General features: G+C 35.0%; 1 protein-coding gene across 3 annotated transcripts in view; it reads right to left on the bottom strand.

Moving 5' to 3' along the window:
* Positions 1-2550: 2550 nt before the first annotated feature.
* Positions 2551-21850, bottom strand: part of LEKR1 (leucine, glutamate and lysine rich 1) — a 41740-nt gene continuing 22440 nt past the window's right edge. The window contains exons 7-13 of one of the 3 annotated variants that reach the window (XM_026705689.2): positions 15879-15960; positions 13464-13541; positions 12660-12863; positions 9648-9741; positions 7423-7578; positions 6493-6792; positions 2551-3622 (exon numbers count right to left, since the gene is read on the bottom strand). In XM_026705689.2, coding sequence (XP_026561474.2) covers positions 3239-3622; positions 6493-6792; positions 7423-7578; positions 9648-9741; positions 12660-12863; positions 13464-13541; positions 15879-15960 — 1298 coding nt within the window. In that variant the 3' untranslated portion in view covers positions 2551-3238. Of the gene's footprint in view, positions 3623-6474; positions 6793-7422; positions 7579-9647; positions 9742-12659; positions 12864-13463; positions 13542-15878; positions 15961-21850 lie in introns of all 3 variants that reach the window. The other 2 variants (XM_087933339.1, XM_087933338.1) reach the window with 2 other exon arrangements.

Here is a 21850-nt window from a genome sequence, read left to right as displayed (position 1 = left end):
AACAAGTCTTAACCTTCTATGACATTCCTTCAGATACTTGAAAAGGGAATATCCACTGTCATTTTTTCTTTAAGAAAAAACATATCCATTTTCCTCAGGCTTAATTTCCAGTTACCTGATCATCCTGGCTATCTGCACCAGTTGGTTTCTCTGAATCTTTCTTAAAATATGGTTTTACTGGACACAGTACTCTGATCAATGCAGAGTACAGCAGAACAATTATTTCCCATCGTTGGGAAAGTCAGCTATGCTTCTACTGACCAAGCTAAAGTTGCATGCTGAAGCTTTTCACATGCATAAATATCAGGTATCACACATATTATATCTGTATAACTCCATTTTTTTTTCTAAGTAAAGGACTTTACATTTGCCTCTGTTAAAGTTCTTTTACTTTCAGCCTAATCTGTTAAAATAGATCTTCAATTTTGTGCTTCTAGAATACAGCATTAATCATCCCATCAGTTTTTTGTGAGCTGCCAATCTGATCATCATTCCCTGCACCTCTTCATTAATTGACCCTGTTAAGGCAAAATTAGCTCTTTCCCTTCTATTTTGTTTATCCTCTGAAGGAGAAAGCTGTTAGCAAACCAGGACAGGAATTACTCAGAGACCAAGTTTGGCAAACTTGTGTCCAATTATTACCTTTTTTTTGGGGGGGGGGGAGGTTGTGGGCAATTAAGGTTCCTTATTATAACTACTTTGCTCCTCTTTGAAATTTATTTATTTATTGATTGATTGATTGTAACTCAGATTCTCCCAATAGCACCACATGGATGTTTTTAAGCATAGTGTACAGCTCTTTTCCCTATTGCTTCTGTCTGGAGGCAAATTGCATCCTTCAGTTATTCTGTTGCAATTAGGAAAATCATCCCACTTGGTTTGTCATGCCTGTGAAGTAGTATTTGCCTTTGTACACTAAGAGTTTGAGGTCATTCTCTTTATTTTCCTAATTGGGAGCCACCTAGAGTTCAGTATAAGAAGATGGGTGGCTATATCAATACTTTAAATAAATATATCATATATAAATATTTTGAATGTACACTATGAAGATCACTGCACTTCAAAATAATAGTGGACAGGCCTTAGTCTTCTTTTTCATTAGAGTAAAACCTTGTTGATATTTAAAAATGCCAACATAATCCATTCAATCACTTTTTTCAAGATATCCATTTAAAGAGTCAATAGTTTTCCAAAGTTTTCATTGAGTGGTTTAACAGGCCCTAGTTGTTGGCTGGTCATTTCTTTAGATTAATATTCTGACTTTTTCTCCAAGAGAAGTATACATATCACCTTTTCCTCAAATTTTTCTCTCAGGAATATATAACAAAGTAATTCCCGTAGAGGGTTTGCATTCACTCTTGTTAGCTTTCTTTGTACAGGGAGAAATAATAGCATTTTTCCAATCATCAGGCACAGTTGCAGCCTTCACACTCATTAAACAAACCATACAGCCACTCCCCAAGCCAACTATTTAACATTTGTCTAATTATACCATCTACAGTTGTAGCCCAACCACTTTTCAACATTCTCAGGTTTTGATATTTTCATCATTTTTATAATAGCTGCCAGTACCTGGAGATAAAAGTCATTACCCCAGGTTGTATCTAGTTTGATCATTTATGTGACTTAGAAAGAGCAGCGGCTTCTACGCTGGAGAATAGTTTAAAATATGAAGAACAAAATAGCACATCTTCATCCCTTTAGACAATTTATGATCTTGATACTGAATTGCCATCAATAGTAGGTGATTTAGCTCCATATAGCCTGCTTATGACATATGTACCATAATTTGCTTTGCTTCATATACATTTACTGGGTTTTTTTTAAAGGAAAAATCCCCAGTGCTTTTTCTTCATGCTGCATTATTTTGCAATTTATATATCAGCTGGGTTTTTGCCTAAAACAATAACAAAAAAATAGCACTTCATGAATTATATACATTAGAAGTTAGCAGTTAACAAAACTATCCTAAATATCAACCTGGCTTATTGGAGGTGTGGTTATTATGCAGTTAACAACCCATTATGTTCAAAGTAACACCTGTGTACCTACTGCAGCCAAGGTGAGTTGAAGTGGATGGCTTTTGAGGGAGGGGCAATTCCCACTCCCATCATCAAACCATTGGCATGGTTTGTGAACCTGAACCCGGAAACCTAGAGGTTACACCCCATTCCTGATGCAAATATGCAACGATTAATCTAGGTCAGGGGGGTCTAACTCATATTGTCACATTGTTGTCATGTGACATATTGGGTCTTTTTTGCCCTTTGCGAAACTGGGGGTGGGCTGGCCAGCGCGTGACTCATCCAGCCCATGGGCTGCAAGTTTGACACCTCTGATCTAGGCCCTCTTCTCTACTCAAATACTCTGGCTGATAGTGATGCCTGGGGAAGATAAATTCCCATAGACCTTCATGCAGGAGTATAATTGGTTGCTGGGGCAAACATCCCATGCTAGTTGAGACACTTTTGCACTTTATCTGCCATAACTGGCTTCTCTCTGAAAGCCTCAATATAGGCAACGGTTTCAGAAGAAAACTGGCGATTGTACAAACAATTCAGCAAGGTTTTTATTAACATATTGACAATGGAGACACGTAAATTAAAATACCATTGCAAAATAGAATCTGTGGGTGTTAAGATGAGTCTGTGTCCAGGGAGTGAGGAAAGGGAAAAAGGACGAAATCACTAATTTAATTTATTTTTATATACATGATGCATACTATATATTAATTTACACTGAGCTGGGCATGTGTCTGAATAATAGCAATTCCCATTGCAGGTAGAAGCTCCCATAATCATATGTAGGTAGGCAGGCAATCACAAGAAAATTTCTAGCTTAGTCTTGATGACATCCTATTTTTTTTAATGAGGTATTACAAAGTTAGACTGGGATGTTTATCTATGACTTTTACTTTGCTAGATTAAGGGAATGTCTTAACAGGGAGGAAGATATATGAGCTGGAGCCTGCAGTGGCAAGCCAGAAAACCACTAACTGAAGTCACCACTATTTTCTGAAGTGAGGAATCATGATTGTATCATAAAATACAAATGTTTTAGTAAGCAAAGCATGGCCTTACAGCTTAATAGCATGCTGTCAGTATAAAAATGTTCATACCTAAAACCATGTTTATTCCCAGAAATGTATTTTCTTGTAACATTACCTCCTGAGGGCTCACATTAAGAAACTTAGATAATGTGCCAAAGTTGTTGATCCTGGGTAGCAACTCTTTTCTCATCATAGCTGACTCATTTGTCTTTTTATAACTGCTGAGATCCTTCTCCTAGATTCATCTAGAGATGTTCTCCTTTGAGGTGACTGCAATGTAGGTATAGCAGGCAAGCTAACACTGAAGCTGTTTGGATTCCTACCACAGAGTACTGCTCTAGTGGTCCTTGAAATCTCAGGTGTTATCCCTTTTGAAGCCTTTGGGCGCCTTTGACTGTTGATCAAAGTGGAGGAGGAAGTTGAACTGCCCTGACTAAGGGAACACTGTGTCAAGGGAAAGTTTCCACCAAGTTTTTTTCGTTCCATGACTTGTTCTTTAGCTTGAACCAAAGCCTCAGTAAGCTCATAGCGTTCCTCACACTCCCTGCGTACAGTGTCCTGGAGAAGGGCATTCTATGAGAATAAAGAAAGACATATTTCATAAAACATTATTGAGATGACAACAAAAGATATATAAATATTGGGTGTTTCTTAGCATCTCAAAACACAGTGTACTCAGAACAGCGTGTGCAGACAACACATAGTGTACTGAAATGCTTACAGCCATACCACAGATAACCAGCATATCCATGTGACAATTATTCTTATTAGCTACTGTGTTTTTTCATCATGGGTGTGGTAAAAAAAAGTGTACCTAACATCTGAAGCGTTACTATATTTTAGATATACTAAGCAGCTTTAAAAGTATAATTAGAATACTATCGCTTTATGTCATATCAGAAATCAATTTGCAATTTGGCAGTGCTCATCCACCCAGTTCTTTAGATATGAAGATAAAATCTTCTATTCACAATTACAATGACATAAGAATGGAAGATGTGCATCACAACAAAGCACATATAAACATTATCTTTATATTTACAGAGAGAAATGCCCATTAAAACAAACTAGTTGAATAAGCCACTTGACATTCTTCTTTAAATGAACAATGTGCAGCATGAAGGAATAATTCTTTTTCTTGAAAAAAGGTTCATTTCATTGGATGATCTAATTTTGGTCTTTTTCTATGTTTCTATTCCAATCTCTTCCAAGACTGTGCTGCTTTTTAAAATTCCATAAAAATACCTACAATTTGTCTCTCAAATTGCCTGCTTTATTTTCAACAGTTTTCTCAATGAAGTATCTCAAGGATAGTTTTTCCAGCCTGATTCTTGCCAGATTGCTAGACTTCCATTCCCAATTCCATGTCAGCTAGAAATTATTGCAGTGAAAGTCTAATAATGTATGTGGGAAGGCATCAGTTTGGGAAATAGGATTAAGTGAAAAAAGTGAATTTGTCATAGGAAACTATTCATAATTTTATTCATAAAATATATTACTTGCACTCATGGTGCAAAGAGAACATACTTTGCTTTATCTCACTAAAATGACACATTGGCTTTGATTAGCTATATATGAAAGTGCTTTAGAGGTTGAATTCATTTAGGAACAGCCACTTTGCTTCCCAGGAAAACCACAGTGACCAGAAATGTCTTAAGCACTGTACTTGCTTCAGGCCTTGGAATGGAAAATTGGAAAGATAAATCAAGGCATCCTCATGATAGCAGGCCTTCAGGGCAGAAGCCTAGTCTAAATTTGAATATATCCACTAAAACTATTAAATCTGCCCCTGAAATATTAATCACTTTAATTAAAAGTCCAAATTTGTCTATGCACATTACTAGTGAAGAACTTTAAACCATTTAAATGCTATTTGCATTTTAGATGGATTAAAAAAATGAATCAAGGGCAATTGAAGGCTCAAAAATAATGTGAACCCAATTTGACTAAAAGAATATTCCACAGGTAGATAACTAGTTAATTTTTCTTTCCCGATTCTTGAACCAGATGGATATATCATGAGAAATCTATTATTGCATTTGCAATTCTTTCCTTCCACCCTAATATCAAAAAATGCCTGAAGGCCATGGTTGGGTAACTACAGTATAATCCCAATGTACCAAAAATTTAGACCAGATGCCAGATATTCTGAACCTATTTCCTTCTACTGAAAGAAATTCAGCATAACAATTAAAAAATAAATCAACAAAGCCAGGAAACTGTTCTCATTCTGTCCTGTCAGTTTTCAGACAGCTGTGTTCTAGAAATATAATATGGGTCCGAGGTTGGAGTTTTGCTATTGAAGAAAAGGATTGTTTTGTCCACTACAGAATTTTCAATGAAGAAGCAACTACTAAGAATTTTTTTAATGGAAAGGATAAAAATAATGCAAACAAAGCAGCGGTGGTATTTAGTAGTTTGGAGAACCAGGAAATCCCACCTCTGACTGGAGATTTTACAGTATCCTTCCCCTGCCATGCCCACCAAGCCACACCCACAGAATCGGTAATAAAAAATTTTTTTTAATCCCACCACTGAAACAAAGGAAGAAGTACAAGCGTTAATTTTTAATAATTTTAACCACTCAAATGAAAATCCTCCTTGCACTTCTTTTCCATAAAAAACACAGATTTCACTTCCTCTTTTACATTTTTAGAAAAGTTATATTTTTTTATTTTTCTTGATTTTTTTTTTTCTTTAAGCTCTTTTGACTTGATTTCTCAAATGGCTTCTGGCTAAATGTACTACTATTCAATTGCAGCTCTCTGTTTTTCAGTTTTTTCTTTTTGTCTTCATGCTCACTTCATGGAACAAATTCTGTATGTTGCTTTGGAAATTTTAAATACTTTAAAATTTATTCTAAATTAACATGATGAGAAAGATATTTTTCCATGGCACTGTATTTGGGGTCCAACTACTGACAAAATAATAGATATTTTATTATATTACATAAACAACTTGACAGGAGTGACATTGTGTGCGCTCTGCCTATTCCTATCTTTATATTCAAATAAATTGCCTGCCTGTATGAAATACATGGCCCATAAGATTCTCCTTCCCAGCAGAATTCCCATTTATGGAGAAGAGAATAGGGAGAAAATGAAATACATGCAGTATATATTTACAGAAAATGGTTTCTATGCAGAGAAATTAATTTGTTTATCATGATTCTTTCTACCATACCTTGATGGGAATAGCTTGCTTTAGACTTAATAACTGTAGATATAGAATATGGTTTATTTAGCAGGCACTAAACCATATTTGATATCCTTGTTCGGAATGGGAAAGAGAGAACAACTGAAATGGTATTTGGACTTACATTTTCATTCCTTGTTCAAATAACCACCATTTGTTAGGTTAGGATTTTTGTATCTCAAACAAACCAAAATATAAAAATGGATATCATATAATGAACCAGGTCTGACCTTTGGCTGAGTTCATACCTCCTCTTGAACTTGATTCATTTTCTGAATCAATTGTTTTTGTTCCTCGGTTAGTTTTTCCAGTTCACGGGTCTTCTTTTTTATTTCTTCTTTCATGTCTTCCGTCACTGAATTATGAATGCCCTGTTCTTCCTTCAGCTGGAACTCAAGCTCAGTTATTTGTCTTCTGAGGCTTTGCCGTTCTTTTTCCCTCTTGTGATCTTTCTCATTAACCTTCCTCTCCGCTTCATGGAGTTTCTTTTCAAGTGTCTCCATTTCAACCTTCAGTTTATTAGTAGCATTACATATCAGTAGAGGTATCTGAAAACAAATTGGACATTCAATTCTTGTCAAAGAATTTTGGAAAACATACATTGGTTAAGTGGATTTAAATAGGTTTAAGTGATTTTGAAAAAAGAAAGATAAGGAAACATCATTCCATTCCATATAAGACTTATAAAGAGCTTGTACGCAACATGAAATGAATATTAAAAAGTACTCTATAGTAGTGGAATTCTTAGAGGACGTAAGATTTGGGAGTGATTAAAAATGTTAAATATGAATACATAAATAAAATAAATATTATAGTAAAACTCTGTTTTCAAATGAAGAACTGTCTTCTTAAAAACACAACAAGGAATTAGCTTTTAGAAATAAATATCCAGGACAACTCTTAAAGGACTAAAGCAAAATTTGACCCAAGTTGGGATTTTTGGTATGAAATAAAACTAAATGTTACTTCTGTTTGATGGAGTTCTTAGTCCTACAAAAAATCTCCGAAGGTCTCAAGAAATACTAGTAAGGAAAACTACTTGTAATGTACTAAATAATCAACATCTAAAAAGAGATGGGACAACTCTGTGACCTTTTGTCATATGACATAAAGAGTGAAATTAAATGATTCTTGAGGCTACATATTTAAAAAAATAGCTTATTTTTAGTTGCTTAAACCTTTGTATGTAGCAGCTCGTCCTGATCTTTCTGATATTTTGCAATTAATTCCTGGTGCTTTTGTTTCTCAATATCTAGTTCTATTCTGGCTTCTTCTTTGAGTCTAACAATCTCTTCTTTGTGACTGGTGTGCTCTTTCACTTTATCAGTTTCAACCTAGAAAGTAAACATTTAGAAATCAGTTAAGACTGTTCAATTTACAAACGCACAATGTTCAACGGACACAGTGTACAATGTTACTTGTGGAAATAATGGGACTTAAGTTAGTCAAGACATAAAGCCTGCTCCATACATCTACAATTTTGATGAAAATGTACAAATTACGCAAAAGTATGCAGTATTTGATACTAATTACTTTAGTATAACACACCATAATAATAGTATAGATAGAACACTATAAAAATTCATAAAAGCTTTTGTAGATACAGTCAGATCACGTTCAAGTGTTAGTTGTCTCTTCAGGATGAGGGCAGAAGGACTGGCTAGAACACAATCTCAGTAACTAGATCTGACCTTATAACTTGGGAAATTGGCACCTATTTAATGACACATTTCTTTCTGCTGCATGTTTTTCTACCCTGGCCTCATTTTTAAGTACCTTAATCATCAATCATGACATGTGGCAAAAGTGTTTATTAAGCCTTCAGCACATAGATCATAAAGGGTCCTAAAGTACTCTCAAAACACTGTCAGCAGTACTGACATAAGTGGAAGCGGATCTCAGAGTGAAAATATTTCCCATTTAATTAACACACAAAATCCATGCAATTAATAGCCATAATAATGAGCATTCTGAAAAAATGTTTCTCAATTATCTTGTCCATGTTGCCTAGCAACAATTTCTTTTTTCTTTTTTACGTAGTGTGTAATCCAGGGCATTAAATGCCTAAACTCCACTTTAAGGAACTTAGTTTTGAAAGAGATCCCCCCCGCCTTCCATTTAGGGTACATATTATTTGCTTCCAACCCCCCCCTTTTTTTAAAGAACATTTTATTCCCATGTAGTGGCACAATGACCCAAGAACAAGACAGCACCATCTCTTTAGTCTGGGAAGAGCATTTCTGGAGCACTTGACATTCAGCACATTTTAATAGTTGTCAGCAAATATGTAAGTGCTGTCTCTTATTCCCATTTGTTGGTTACCTATGTTGAATGCCAAGCTGCATAACAGATACCAACTGTGTAAACAGACCAATTCATGATAAAATTATATCCTGTCTCTGAGAAACTATGCTGAAAGGAAAAACGGCGACATCTGAGACGCAAGTATTCACAGCCTGAGTTTTAGTGACCAAGCAGAAGTAGAAATACATTTCTTAAAACGTTAAACCAGGACAAGAAGACAAGCAGTAGGCAAGTGCAGCAAGTACAGTGGGCCATATGAACTGCACTGTCCTCCTTCCTGCCTCTTCAGTGCAGCTTCTCCTCCCTCCTCCCCCAATTCCCCACGCCTTGCAATTGAGGGGGGACAAAATTGTGATATATCCAGTTAGGTTAAGTAGGAATTTGGTAGAAAACTTTCTAGCACAGATTGCCTTAGGTGCTAAATCCTTCCTGGCTCTTCTTCTCAACGTAGGCAGGCTTCTGAGTCTAGATATGGATGTGCCACAATAAGGTGGCACAATTTTGCTGCTGAGCAACATCACAGCTAAATAGTTTAACTGAAGAAAAGGAAGGGCAATGATTATGGCACTGGACTAGTATTGGCAAGATGCAGGTTCGAGTTCATTCTCACCCGCTGAAATTCACTGGATAATTGAACTATTAATTCCACCTCAGCTTAATGCACTTCACAGAGTTGCTGTTGTGGGTTAAAATGAAGAAAGATCCCCATATAAAGCACTTTGAGTTCTGAGAAAAGTGCCAAATAGATTAACAGATTAATCTATATTTTAGATAAAATATATAAAAAAAATGGAATGCTGATATCTTTATATTATATAATGAATAAAAGTGAAACATATTTTATTGCTTTATATAAATTATAGTTCTGTTTTTAAATATTTTAAATATTTGTTTCAGAATTTTAAATGCTTTTAAAAATATGAATATCCAGATGATTCTCTGAAATAAAACAGAAGGAAGGAAAATATGTATCTTAGCTTTGAACAAACAATACAAAAGTAAAAGTATAATAGAGCAAAAGCTTGGATGCATTGTCTGACATCTAAGCAAGTTACAGAAAACAAATAAGCATGGTTATAACTAGAATACCTAGTATTACCTTTTCTTGCCAATTCTTTTCATTCAGCACTTTCTTCCTTAATGTTTCCTGCAGCTGTTCTGTTATCTTCTGATGAGAAACTAGTACTGACTCCCTAATTGTACACAAAAAGTCATATATAAGAGGCACTCTAGCCAATCTAGCCAAAGAGATTATGAAAACAGTTCTAAATGGGATTTCTTCTACAACTTCTAATGCTGCTTGCTTTAAAATTTGTTTTTGCTGCTGCCGGATCAATATTTCCCAAGGAGATCCTCTATAGTAGGTAAGGAAAATACTGATACATGACACTGATTCTCTTCAGTTCAGGCATTCTTCCAACAGATTTCTGAAGCAGTAGAACACATTTATATCTAGAAATCCTCCCCAAATAAAAAATACCCATCAAAAGCTACTCTAATTATACAACAGCTGAAGGAATTTATAGCATCATGTTATTCCACAAATAACATAAATGCAGTAATTTGTGTACAGGTAGTCCTCAATTTACAACAGTTCGTTTAAGTGACTATTCAAAGTTTCAATAGCACTGAAAAATGTGTCATGACCATTTTTCACAGTTATGACCTTTGCAGCATGCCCATGATCGTGTGATCAAAATTCAGATGCTTGGCAACTGGTTCATATTTATGACCGTTGCTGTCTCCCAATGTCATGTGATTACCTTTTGAAACCTTCTGACCAGCAAAATCAATGGAAAAATCAGATTCACTTAACAATCATGTTACTAATTAATCAACTGCAGTGATTCACTTAATAACAATGGCAAGAAACATTGTAAAATGGGGCAAAACTCACTTAACAAATGTCTCACTTAACATCAGAAATTTGGGCTCACTTGTAGTCGTAAGTCGAGGACTACCTATGGTATATAATAATTATGTCATTACAGTAATTTTCTGTTTCGTTCAATACACAATCAGAAGTAGTGCATAGCTGATCTAACTGTCCATAAAAATATTGTGTTAATGTATATGCATTGCATGTTTCCTTCCATAACCACCTTAAGGCAGCTTACAAAATATAATTAAAACAGAAAAACACAGTTCAAACAAATAATAAAATATTATAAAATCCATGCATTTAAAAAAATTAAAACAATGAAATACTTGTTAAAACTTAGGTTTTTTAAAATGAAGGCAGCTACAAACAGGGACCTAAATTGGAGATCCAACTAAAAGAGAAGAAATAAACTGTTTCCATGCATCCCTAATATATATTTCCTGCTTCAAAAATCAGAACACATTTACCCCAAAGGAAAACAACATTATATGCAGGTTCAGTTTAGAATAAGAAAAGAACACAGGTGATAAGATAAGAATAACCGTTTGACTTTTGCGTATGCTCCTGCTTTTAGAAAATAGTAGATATGGGAGAGTTATCTGATTGTACATATCATATCCTATCCAAACTCCAATTAGTTCACATTGTAATTCTATTTGGGAACACTTATGAAAGAGGATAAGTATTGGATCTCATTTATTGAAAAATAGCACTAATTGCAGATCTTAAGAACCTACTTACGTTCTTGGATTAAAGAATATTGGAGAGCAAGATAAACCTCACTAATGCCTATTAAAATTGTTAAGCAATATACTTAAATATAAACATACACATATTAGGACTGGCATGTTACATAACCACAACCCCAATGCACCAATATTATTGCATTAGGCTGCAGTCTTAAAAAACTGAACCTGTTGCATAGGTGATACAACTAAGCTGAGCGGATTGTGTCTGATATTTGTTTGCAAGCCTGTTTAATGGCACCACTTACCAGAAAAAAGCAGCAAAGATCTCCCATAGGTTAGCATATTTAGAAAAATACACAGCAAATTATTTTTATCGTAAAATAATGATTTACTACTCGCCCCCTCCCAAAAAATAGACAGGCGTGCATTACTTTCAGAGACATAATGTAGCTGAGAATTCATATAATGTGATGAATAGTATGAAATAAGAACTCCCATTTAAATCTCAAACAATCTCTCTTTAGGGTGTGGTGCTCATCTTAATTTCTTAGTCAAGAGAGCCAGCGTTGTCCAAAGACATTTTGGTGGTCATGTAGCCAGCATGTATATATACTGAGGTTCAAGGAACACTATTATCTTCCCACTCACGCGATACCTGTATCTACTCACATTCTCATGCTTTCAAACTGCTAGGTGGGCAGGAGCTGGGGAAAATAATAGGAGCTCACTCAGTGCTCTGTCTCAAACACAGACTGTCAGTTTTCTACCTGACAAGGTCAGCATCTTTAACCACTGAGACATCACACCCCAAGCTTAAATCTCATATTACCCTTGAATTTATATGAAATTCCATGTGATCTCCTTTCAATAGTATGGGAATCCAAATTAGTGACGTAGGTAAACAACTAAGTAAAAAGCCACAGATAAACAGCAAGTGAAATTGTGGGAAACCCAGTTTTGGTTCTTTTCTGGTTACTCAGTCATCTACCTGGGACAATTTGAACCCTCCTTCTTGAATATTGCTGAGTAAAAGGCAGAGACAGCATCAATGGTATTATACAGCCCTCTGTCAAGCTATCTGAAATTGAAATGAAGTTGAAGTTGAAATGTCAATGAAGATAACATATATTAAATGCTTTGGACATTTTCATTACTCCAATGTCTATATCAATAGCTAAGTATGCCATACCGGAGAAAATTAATTGTTCAGTCATCACAATAAAAATAAATGGAATTTTAAAACATTGTTAACCTCTCCCATTGACCTGAATGGTACTAAACCTTTATTATTGTCAATTAAGGCCAATATTTGTTATAACTTTGGCTGGTTGTAGGTTCTACCTTAAGTATACACAGTGCAGACTTGTGGAGTTCAATGGGATCATTGATGTAAGCATGCTTCAGATTGTACATTATTTTATTAAACACTAACAGCCTATATAATTATTTATTTTGAGCGAGGAGTACTGCATGTGGAAAGAAAACCTAGGAAAAACATCTGCACCTGTAGTTCTGGGTATGACAAGACATTTTTAATTACCTTTCTTGCTTAAGCATGACTATTTCTTCCTCTCGCTGTTTCAGAAGCTTGTTGATTGTTTCCAGTTCACTTTCCACAATCTTTATTTGTTTTTTAAAATTATGTTCTCTCTTTTCTTTCTCAATTGTTTCTTCCTGTAAACGTTGACACATTTGTTGGCAGGCAAGTAAAGATTGTTCTTTTTCTGTCACCATATGAGTAAACCTAAATGTAAAACAAGAAATATAATGACTGAAATATTCAGACACACATTTTCTCTCTCTCTCTCTCTCTCTCTCTCTCTCTCTCTCTCCCTCCCTTCCTCCCTCCCTCACCCTCTCTCTCTCTTTCTCTCATTTTACATGGCCCTTAACAGTAAATGGAACTGAGGTTTATGGGAAGAACGTTTTTCATTAAATAAGAATGCAAATGAAATACAGGAAATGTAAAAAATGAAACCTAGAAAGATGTTTATAAAAATACAAATCTATGTAATCAAAAGACATTTTTAAAAGTTGAATAAACATACAAAGAGAAGATAGAGCTTTCTATAACAGACTTATAACCTGAATAAATTGAAAATTAGTAAAGGAAGTATAACAAACAGGTTAGGAAACAGACTAGGAACCTAGTTTATGAAAATTAGATGATCTTCTGTTTAGCATTTTTAGTATGTGCAAAAGCAGAGTAAAATGTAACAAATAGATAAAAATCATTCAATGTAAAACAATTATGAAAAGTGCTAGGAAACTGAACACCATTATTTAAGTAGAAGTTATAAACACCACCTGCATTTCATATATTTGTAACCATTATGACTCATACCGAGATTTAGCTATTCCAAATTCAGATGACAACTTTTGAAATTCCCTCTGATGGTCTTCACATTCTTTTGATTGCTTTCTAGAATATAAAACTTTGAATTATTAACTTTACTTCTTTTAAAAAATAAAGAGAACTTTAGTAATAAAATGGGTTAACTTTTTAATGCTTGTTCTAAACCTCAGCAAAACAACACAAAGCTAAATATTGTTTTAATATACTTTCGGCATGAGAAAATTCAACATGTGTGCAAACAAGCAGTATATCTATGTATCACCAATATACTAACTAGGTGGTTCTCAAACCAAAACCCTACTGTTCAAATAACTGAGTTTAGACAACATTAACCTCCAAATAGCACCAAGACAAAAATCCCAACTAGTTGTTTTTACTTTTATTTGAACAATGCAGATGTATATAAAAGCTAAAATAGGGATAAATATTAAACTAGAAAAGCTTGAAAGTTATAGGCATTGTGGTTTTTGAAAAGAAGCTCTCTAATAAATTCCTCTCTTTTTTACTGGGGAAAAACAATATATGATAGAAAAAAACCTCAGATGTTTTAGAACACTTCAAACAAGAAAGTTAACATATATAGTATCCTGTAATAGGTTATTCATGCTACAATAACACAGTCCATCAAGACTACAGATAAAGAAGGTACCAGCATAATCAGAACATTCTCTAAAATGTGGGGGAGAGCAGTTAAAGACTGGAATAGAGAGAGCCCAATTGGCTCTTTTTGTTTTCTGATTCTAGTTGTAGTTTCTTGTCTCTTTTTTCCCATAGAACTCTTGGAGAACTTCTCCAGTTGCTAGTTGGACTCATGTTCTCATTCAATAGGAATCAGTCTGATATTCTCTAGTAAGCCAGAGAAGCCGGTGCTTCTATATACAGGGTCCTTGACTTACAACCACAATTGGAACCAGAGTTCCATTGCTAAACAAAGCAGTCAAGTGGGGTCATGCCTCATTTCATGAACTTTTTTGCCATGCTGTGAATCATGCAATCATTGTAAACCAAATCTGGTTCCCCCACTCCCAATTGACTTTGCTTATCAGAAACTGGCTGAAAAGGTCACAAATGGTGATGTGACCCCAAGATGCTGCAACCGTCATAAATACATGCCAGTTGGCAAGTGCCCGCATTCTGATCATGTGACTATGGGGAAGCTGCAGCAATTGTAAGTATGAGGTCATAAGTCACTTTTTTTCTGTGTCATTTTATCTTTGAACGGCAGCTAAACAAATGGCTGTAAGTCAAGGACTACCTGTATGCAAATTAGTAGCAGATGGAAATGGATTCTGGCCCAGGTGGATCGACATAGTTATATATTATTATACAAAAATTTTAATGAAACATCCAAAGGATATTCTACAGATAGTTCTTGTTCAGCAACCATTCATCCAAAGTTATGACAGCACTAAACAAAGAGACTTACAACCCATTCCTTGTCATTGCAATCCTCACAGCATCCCTGGAGTCATGTAAACTTGATTCAGGTGCTAGTAATTGGCTTGTAATTATGATAGTCACAGCATCTTGCTGTCACATGATCATCATTTGCAACCTTCACTTCTGCCAAGCAAAATCAACAGGGAAGACAGCCAGAGGTCACATTGGCAATGATGCAAGCATGGGATGCTCTGACCTTGTGGGATTTGTATAAACAAAGGTAGATGGAATTGCCACGGCCATTGTAAGTTGGCACCGTCATATTACATCACACTTTTACAATAGTGTTGCTTACCAATGGAGTTGCCAGTCCCAATTACCTTTGTTAAGCGAGAATTACCTATACTTGTAAAGATTTATTTTAATCTAATCTGATGAGTACTGCAATTTTCACAATCCTCTACATCAGGGCTGTCAAACTTGTGGCCCGCAGGCCAGATGTGTCACGTGCTAGCCACGTCCATCCCTGGTTTAGCAGAGGGAAAAAAGTTGCGATACATCATGTCATGCCGCCATGACAACGTGTGTTCAACACCCCTGATCTATATAATCTTTTCCCACTTTAATAGATAAAATGGATTGGACTAGTCAATAACATTGTCACACTGTTTTCTCCACCAATGTATTACAGTGATTTTGTCTTTATTGCTTATCTAAAAACTATGGGTATTTATTGGGAAACTGTGATAAACAGGTCTTAAGCCTAAGCCTTTAAGTTCTCTGAATGGACCATATGGAACTATCCAGTTGGCCACTAAAGAAAACAGGCATGAACTTGCCTTGATTCGGTATCAGCATGTGTATGTGTGAATACTTTTACATGTGATACTTTTCAAACAAAAAGGCAGCATATAATAAATCTTAAGATACACCCTGACTTTTCAATTACTCATTCACTTAAATCAGTAATAACAAGCTGTTAAGCAAAAAACAATTGTGTATGAATAAAATGAAGTGTCTTACATGACTAATTCTTTAAAATATGTAATTTCATCAGCAGCTTTCTGAAACTTGAGTTCAATTGCTTGTATTTCATCTGTTAAATCTGTAACAACAAATTATTGTCTATCATTTTCATTAATTTAACTGTGCCTTCTGCCTCAAGGGTTCAAGTCAGTTACAATATATTACAGCATGTAATATTTTATAATCTGAGTTATTTATAAAAATTAGCTCATGTATTTGTGTTAATGTTGTAGTTATAAAATATTATAAAAAGCAACATAAAATTTACTGTGAATGTACAATATACCAAAAATAACCCAAAATACCTCCTAAAGTTCTTATAGGAGATAGAAGCAGATATTCAGTTGTATAGCATGGCTTTTATTTTCCTTCTTCATGTCTTCTCAAAATAATGCACCAGATGATCTCCCAGTTCTCCAGAACAGATTCTGGGAACATTCTGGATTAATTTTATCAAGAGTTTTTAAAAAATAAGGAATAGTTTATTGTAATTTGTGGAACAGGTGTGTCCCAGACCAAACTTTTATATGAGGCAATTTTCTAGAATTTCCAAGATATTGAAAGTGTTTTTGATACCATTAGGTAATGATATTTTACATTTTTTTTTACATTTTATTTGATTTGTCAATCGCTTACAAGATACAGGTATAAGAATAAATATAGTTTTGAATACATGAGATAGATACTTAAAAGAAAAATAAAAAACAATAGGACAGGGACAGTAGGCACGATTTGTGTGCTTATGCATGCCCCCTACAGGCCTCTTAGGAAGGGGGTGAGGTCAATAGTAGACAGTCTAAGGTTAAAGTTTTTGGGGTTTGGGGAAGAAACCGCAGAGTCAGGTAGAGTATTCCAAACATTGACTATTGTTGCTGAAGTCGTATTTTCTGCAGTCAAGTTTGGTGTGGTTAACCTTGAGTTTGTATCTATTGTGTGCTTTGTATTGTTATGACAGAAGCTGAAGTATTCATTTGTAGGTAGGACATTTCAATGTATGATTTTATATACTATATTTAGATCGGACCGGAGGTGGCATAGTTCTAAGTTTTCTAGGTCTAGAGTTTCAAGTCTGGTGGCATAAGGTATTCTGCAATGAGTAGAGGAGTGGAGAACTCTTTTTGTGAAATATTTCTGGACTTTTTCAATTGTGTTAATATCAGATACATGATATGGGTTCCAGACTGATGAGCTGTATTCAAGTATAGGTCTAAGAAATGTTTTCTATGCTCTAGTTAGTAGTGTGATATTACCATAGAAGAAGCTACGTAGGATTAGACTAACCATTCTTAATGCCTTTTTTTGGCTATGCAGTTACAGTGGGCTATAGCACTTAAATCATTTGAGATAAGTGCTCTAAGGTCCTTGACAAAGTTTGGATTCTCAACAAGGTCTTGACTATTTAGCTTGTATTTTATTTTCTAATTTATTCTGCCAATGTATAAGACAGAGCATTTATTTGTTGAGATTTGAAGTTGCCATTTGATTGGCCATTCTGATACACAGTCAATGTCTTTTTGAAGGGTAGCAGTATTCTCTGTGGAATATTAGAAGAAAATGAGTTACATAAAAGATAAACTCTGCAAACTGATTATCACTGGTTTTATGGTTTTACAGAAACATTTGACAATTACAGGGCTTGTTCAAGTATTTACTGTACATTATATAGAAAATAAATCCAGAAAATAAAAATATCAGCACACATGGCTACACAGTAGTCTTACTTCTAGTTCCCTGCTGTGCATATAATGGGTGACCTGATAGCAATGTTCCAATATCTAAGGGGTTGCTTCAAAGAAAATGGAGTCCAGCTAATTCTCCAAAGCACCTGAAGGCAAGCCAAGAAGCAATGGGTGGAAACTAATCAAGGAGAGAAGCAACTTAGAAAAAATTCCTCATACTTAGAACAATTAATTAGCAGGGTGACTTGCTTCTAGAAGTTGTGGGTGCTCCAACACTGAAAGATTTTAAAAAGAGATTGGACAACCATTTGTCTGAAATGGTGTAGGGTTTCCTGCCTGAGCAGGGAGTTGGGCTAGAAGACCTCCAAGGTCCTTCCAACTCTGTTTTTCTGTAACCAACAGATTCTTCTGTAAGCCTCAGACTGCACAGCACCAAACTTCCTATTTCCCATCTTTGAAATCCTTCCAACTAATTGTGGCTCCGCAAATGGCAGCCCCTAGTTGTCCCTTGGTGGATCTCAGAAAGGCTAAGCAATGTCAGACCTAACAAGCATTGGAATGGAAGACTGCTAAGAAATCCTTGGGTGTAAACCAAATGTACAAGTTAAAAAAAAATGAAAAAATCTGGATGGCAAATTTCTTCTGCAATGATGCCAAAAATTCTACTTGGATATGTCCATGAAATCACCATTGAGCTTAGATGAAGAAAATATTTATTGCAAGAAAATATGCAAATACATTGCAAGGAAAAATAAAAGATACAAAATCATCCAAAATGTCAAGGGACTTTTCTGGGACATTTACAGAGAGAGGAAAAACACTTGAGAGCTGAATAGTCCAAAAATTAAGCAGCTGTTAGCAAACATTTTATATAGGCTTAAATACTTCATTCTTGAGTGGGAAAATACAGTATCTTGCTTTTGAATGGACTTTAATATATAGAACAGTAAAAAATATAATAACTACATCAACAATAGTAGAAGAAAGACAAAGAAAATTACTGTGCAGAAAATGGTAACCAAAATAACTGGGAAGGATGAAGAATGCCTCTTCAAAAGCAGGGAGATTCAAAACTGATAAAAGAAGTATTTATTTACAGAAATCATAGCTGAACTATGGAATTCACTGCCAGCAGATTTGCTAAAGACATCAATTTAGAAGACTTTAGACGCGCACTAGATAAATGGATGCAGAGTGGCCTATCAATAAAGATTAGTATTGATAAGTTCATCAACTTTAATCAGAGGTCACACACCATAAATGCCAGTTTATGGCCCTAGTGTCTTACAAGTTTCATGTTCCAACTCTTTGATCTCCATCCTGGTGACCAGTCAACTGATCCTCTGAAGGAAATCCCTTAAAGCTCACTTGTGTCAGTGGGTTAGGAATCACAAGTAATTTGATAAGATGGCTCTGTTGTTTAAAACCTGATACCTTCTCTTAGCTTTTACAATAATATTAATTCTTTCTACTTTTGGATGTTTAAAAATGTTTTTATGATTGTTTTGTGTGCCACCTAGAGTCACGAAATTGCATGAAATGAGTGGTCATATAAATATGATAAATAAATATTGCGAAGCAACAGAAAAAGGTTACCATCCTTCTATTCATGGTTATGTCATGAACCAGTTCTCTAGAAATATCACTGCCTGAGAGCCAAAAGCAATAATAAGAAACTCCCACCTCTTGCTAAATTGCAGGTTTAAAATCAAAATACAGTGGTATATTTTTTAAGATAATCTAATTCAGAACTAGAAAAATCAATCTTCAGTATTACTTGTCAATTAGTAAATATTACTAAACAATTTTGTTTCAAGGAAGAAAATGTAGAAATTCCCCAAATCTGCCTGATTGGTCACTAAATAATCCAAAATACTGGACTAGATGATATAATATCTAGATATTCTTACACATTGACTGAAATCAAAACAAAAATGCTTTTTGGACAGAGCTTGCTATTGTCATTCTAAACCAATTATCTCTAAGGATCACCTTACTCTTATGGATATCTACAAGCTGTGACAATCTCTTATGGCTTCCAGACTAACAATTAAATTTCAATAGGCAACTGTGAAATCGTTTTTACAGAATAGGTAAATTTGGAACAGAGTTACAAGAGGATGAAGGGTTATACCTCTCTTATTCTAACATTCTCTGCTCTACATTTCTCCATCACCCCCACATTATTATTTCTTCCTCTCCTTCTCCTTCTTCCTGCTTGGTCTATAATCTATGCATCTGGTTTCTTCAAATTAAAGATGACTCCTGGAATTATGTGTGTGTATGTGTGTGTGTGTATAATTATATATATAATTATATATGTGTGTGTGTGTATATATATTATACACACACACACACACACACACACACACACACACACACTCACATACCATACATACACATATGAGTCTGAGCAACAGTCAGAATTTGATTTTTAATACTTTCTTTCAGTATGTTTTATTTCTTTTACTTCTCAGTCTAGTCCTGACATTCTCTACTGGTATCCAAAAAGTAATGAGGCCTGGCTTATTTAAGCTTCCGAGTCCAGGCTGGCCCAGTGAGATCCTAACACCTACTAAATGTTATTTACTTTATTGATTTGCTTCATAAATTTATACAGCACACCTTTATTACATAAAATAAACCTAGTTGTCCAGCAACACACAATAATAAAACCACAAGACTAAAACTCTAGCAAACCATCGGTACAATAACTGAACCTTCTCAATAAAAAATCCCCACACCTGCTATTTTCACCTCCCATCTTGACCTAGTACCCAAGGGAAGAATGATGTCTTCAATTCCTTTTTTCATATGTTAAATTGATTTTTATTTATATACAGAATATTAAATTACATTAATATAATCCCTCCTGGCATTCTTTATACACTACATACCTGCAAGAACTGACAATGACAAAAAGCACTGTAGATTATGTCAAAAATGTACTGTCACCATCTATACTACAGCTGGTCACAGTGACCCTTTTATTACAGGCATGAGAGAGATATTACGGATTCCACACAATCACATCAAAATGTAAAAATAATTTTAAAAGAATTCTTTTTACATTAAAAAGCTGACCTCATTGAACCACATTTATGGAGAAATTGCATTCAATATGTAAAGAGCAGTTATATTAAAATATTTCCATGTTCATTTCAATAATTGTTTCAATATGCCATAATGGATAATCCAAATGGAAAAATTAATGTGTCATCAGATTTTGTCAAACATAAGAAAATTATTTTAAGTTGTGCAATAAAAATACATTGATGACATTTCTGAAATTGCAGTTAATAGAATTTAAATAATCCAAAGCCTGTAGTATTGCAAATCCCACAAGTGCTTCTAAGTTTGCTTATACTAACAGTTTCCACAAATTCTAACTTTGTTCAAAGTGACAATCTCCACATGTATTGGAATTCCAATACACATAATTCTCAGTGTCTTAAAGCTGTATCTACATATTTAGAGAGAAACAGGTTGAGAAAGGCTATAATTATCCATCTATATTATTATGGTTCATCACACAGTCAGCCAGATGTTCAGACTGGATTTGGCATTTTAACCCATCTATCGAGTTCTTTCCAAGAACCTGGAATTGGCAGATGTAGATGCTTGATGGTGTTACAGAAATCGTTGCAGGATGTAAGCTGTTCTGAGTACAGCCAAATTTTGCAACTGACCAATGGTGAATCTGTCAATGCTGATGGAGTTCAAGTAGTTCTCCAGTTGTTTTGAGATTGCACACCCAAGGCACCTATTAATTATTGGGACTACCTTAGCTTTCTTTTTAAAAAAATTATTTGCCACCTATCTCACCATGGAGACACTCTAGGCAGGTCACAACCATTAAAAAAATGAAGAAATAAAAAGGAAGTTTAAACAAAGAGAAAGTAAAATAGAAAAAGAAAATAATTAAGAAAAAGAAAATAAAGAAAAAGTAAACAAAGAAAATACATAAATATGATTCATAAAAAAATAGATGGACGAGTGCAGGGGGTTGGGAGATAGAGTCTGGTATCAATTTAACAGCCACTTCCAGAGTTGAACTCCCCCACTGGATCTGCAGACCAACTTGCAGAGCCAGGTCTTTAGGCTCTTAGGATAGGAGGTTGGGGGAAGATCTTACCCTGAGGGCAGGATGTTCCAAAGGGTGGGTGCTGTGGCAGAAAAAGCTCTTTTTTTGGATTCCGATAATCAGAGTTCTTTGACTGACAGGATTCGCAGTAGGCCCTCTTTGCTGGCCCAAATAGGACGGGCTAGACTAAACAGGACAATGTATTA

This window comes from Pseudonaja textilis, chromosome 4 (assembly GCF_049901715.1).
Source record: "Pseudonaja textilis isolate UNSWEBS1 chromosome 4, rPseTex1.2, whole genome shotgun sequence".
Classification (NCBI taxonomy): Eukaryota; Metazoa; Chordata; class Lepidosauria; order Squamata; family Elapidae; genus Pseudonaja; species Pseudonaja textilis.
Note: the sequence above shows the minus strand (reverse complement) of the source record. Positions and strands in the feature narration are given on the sequence as shown.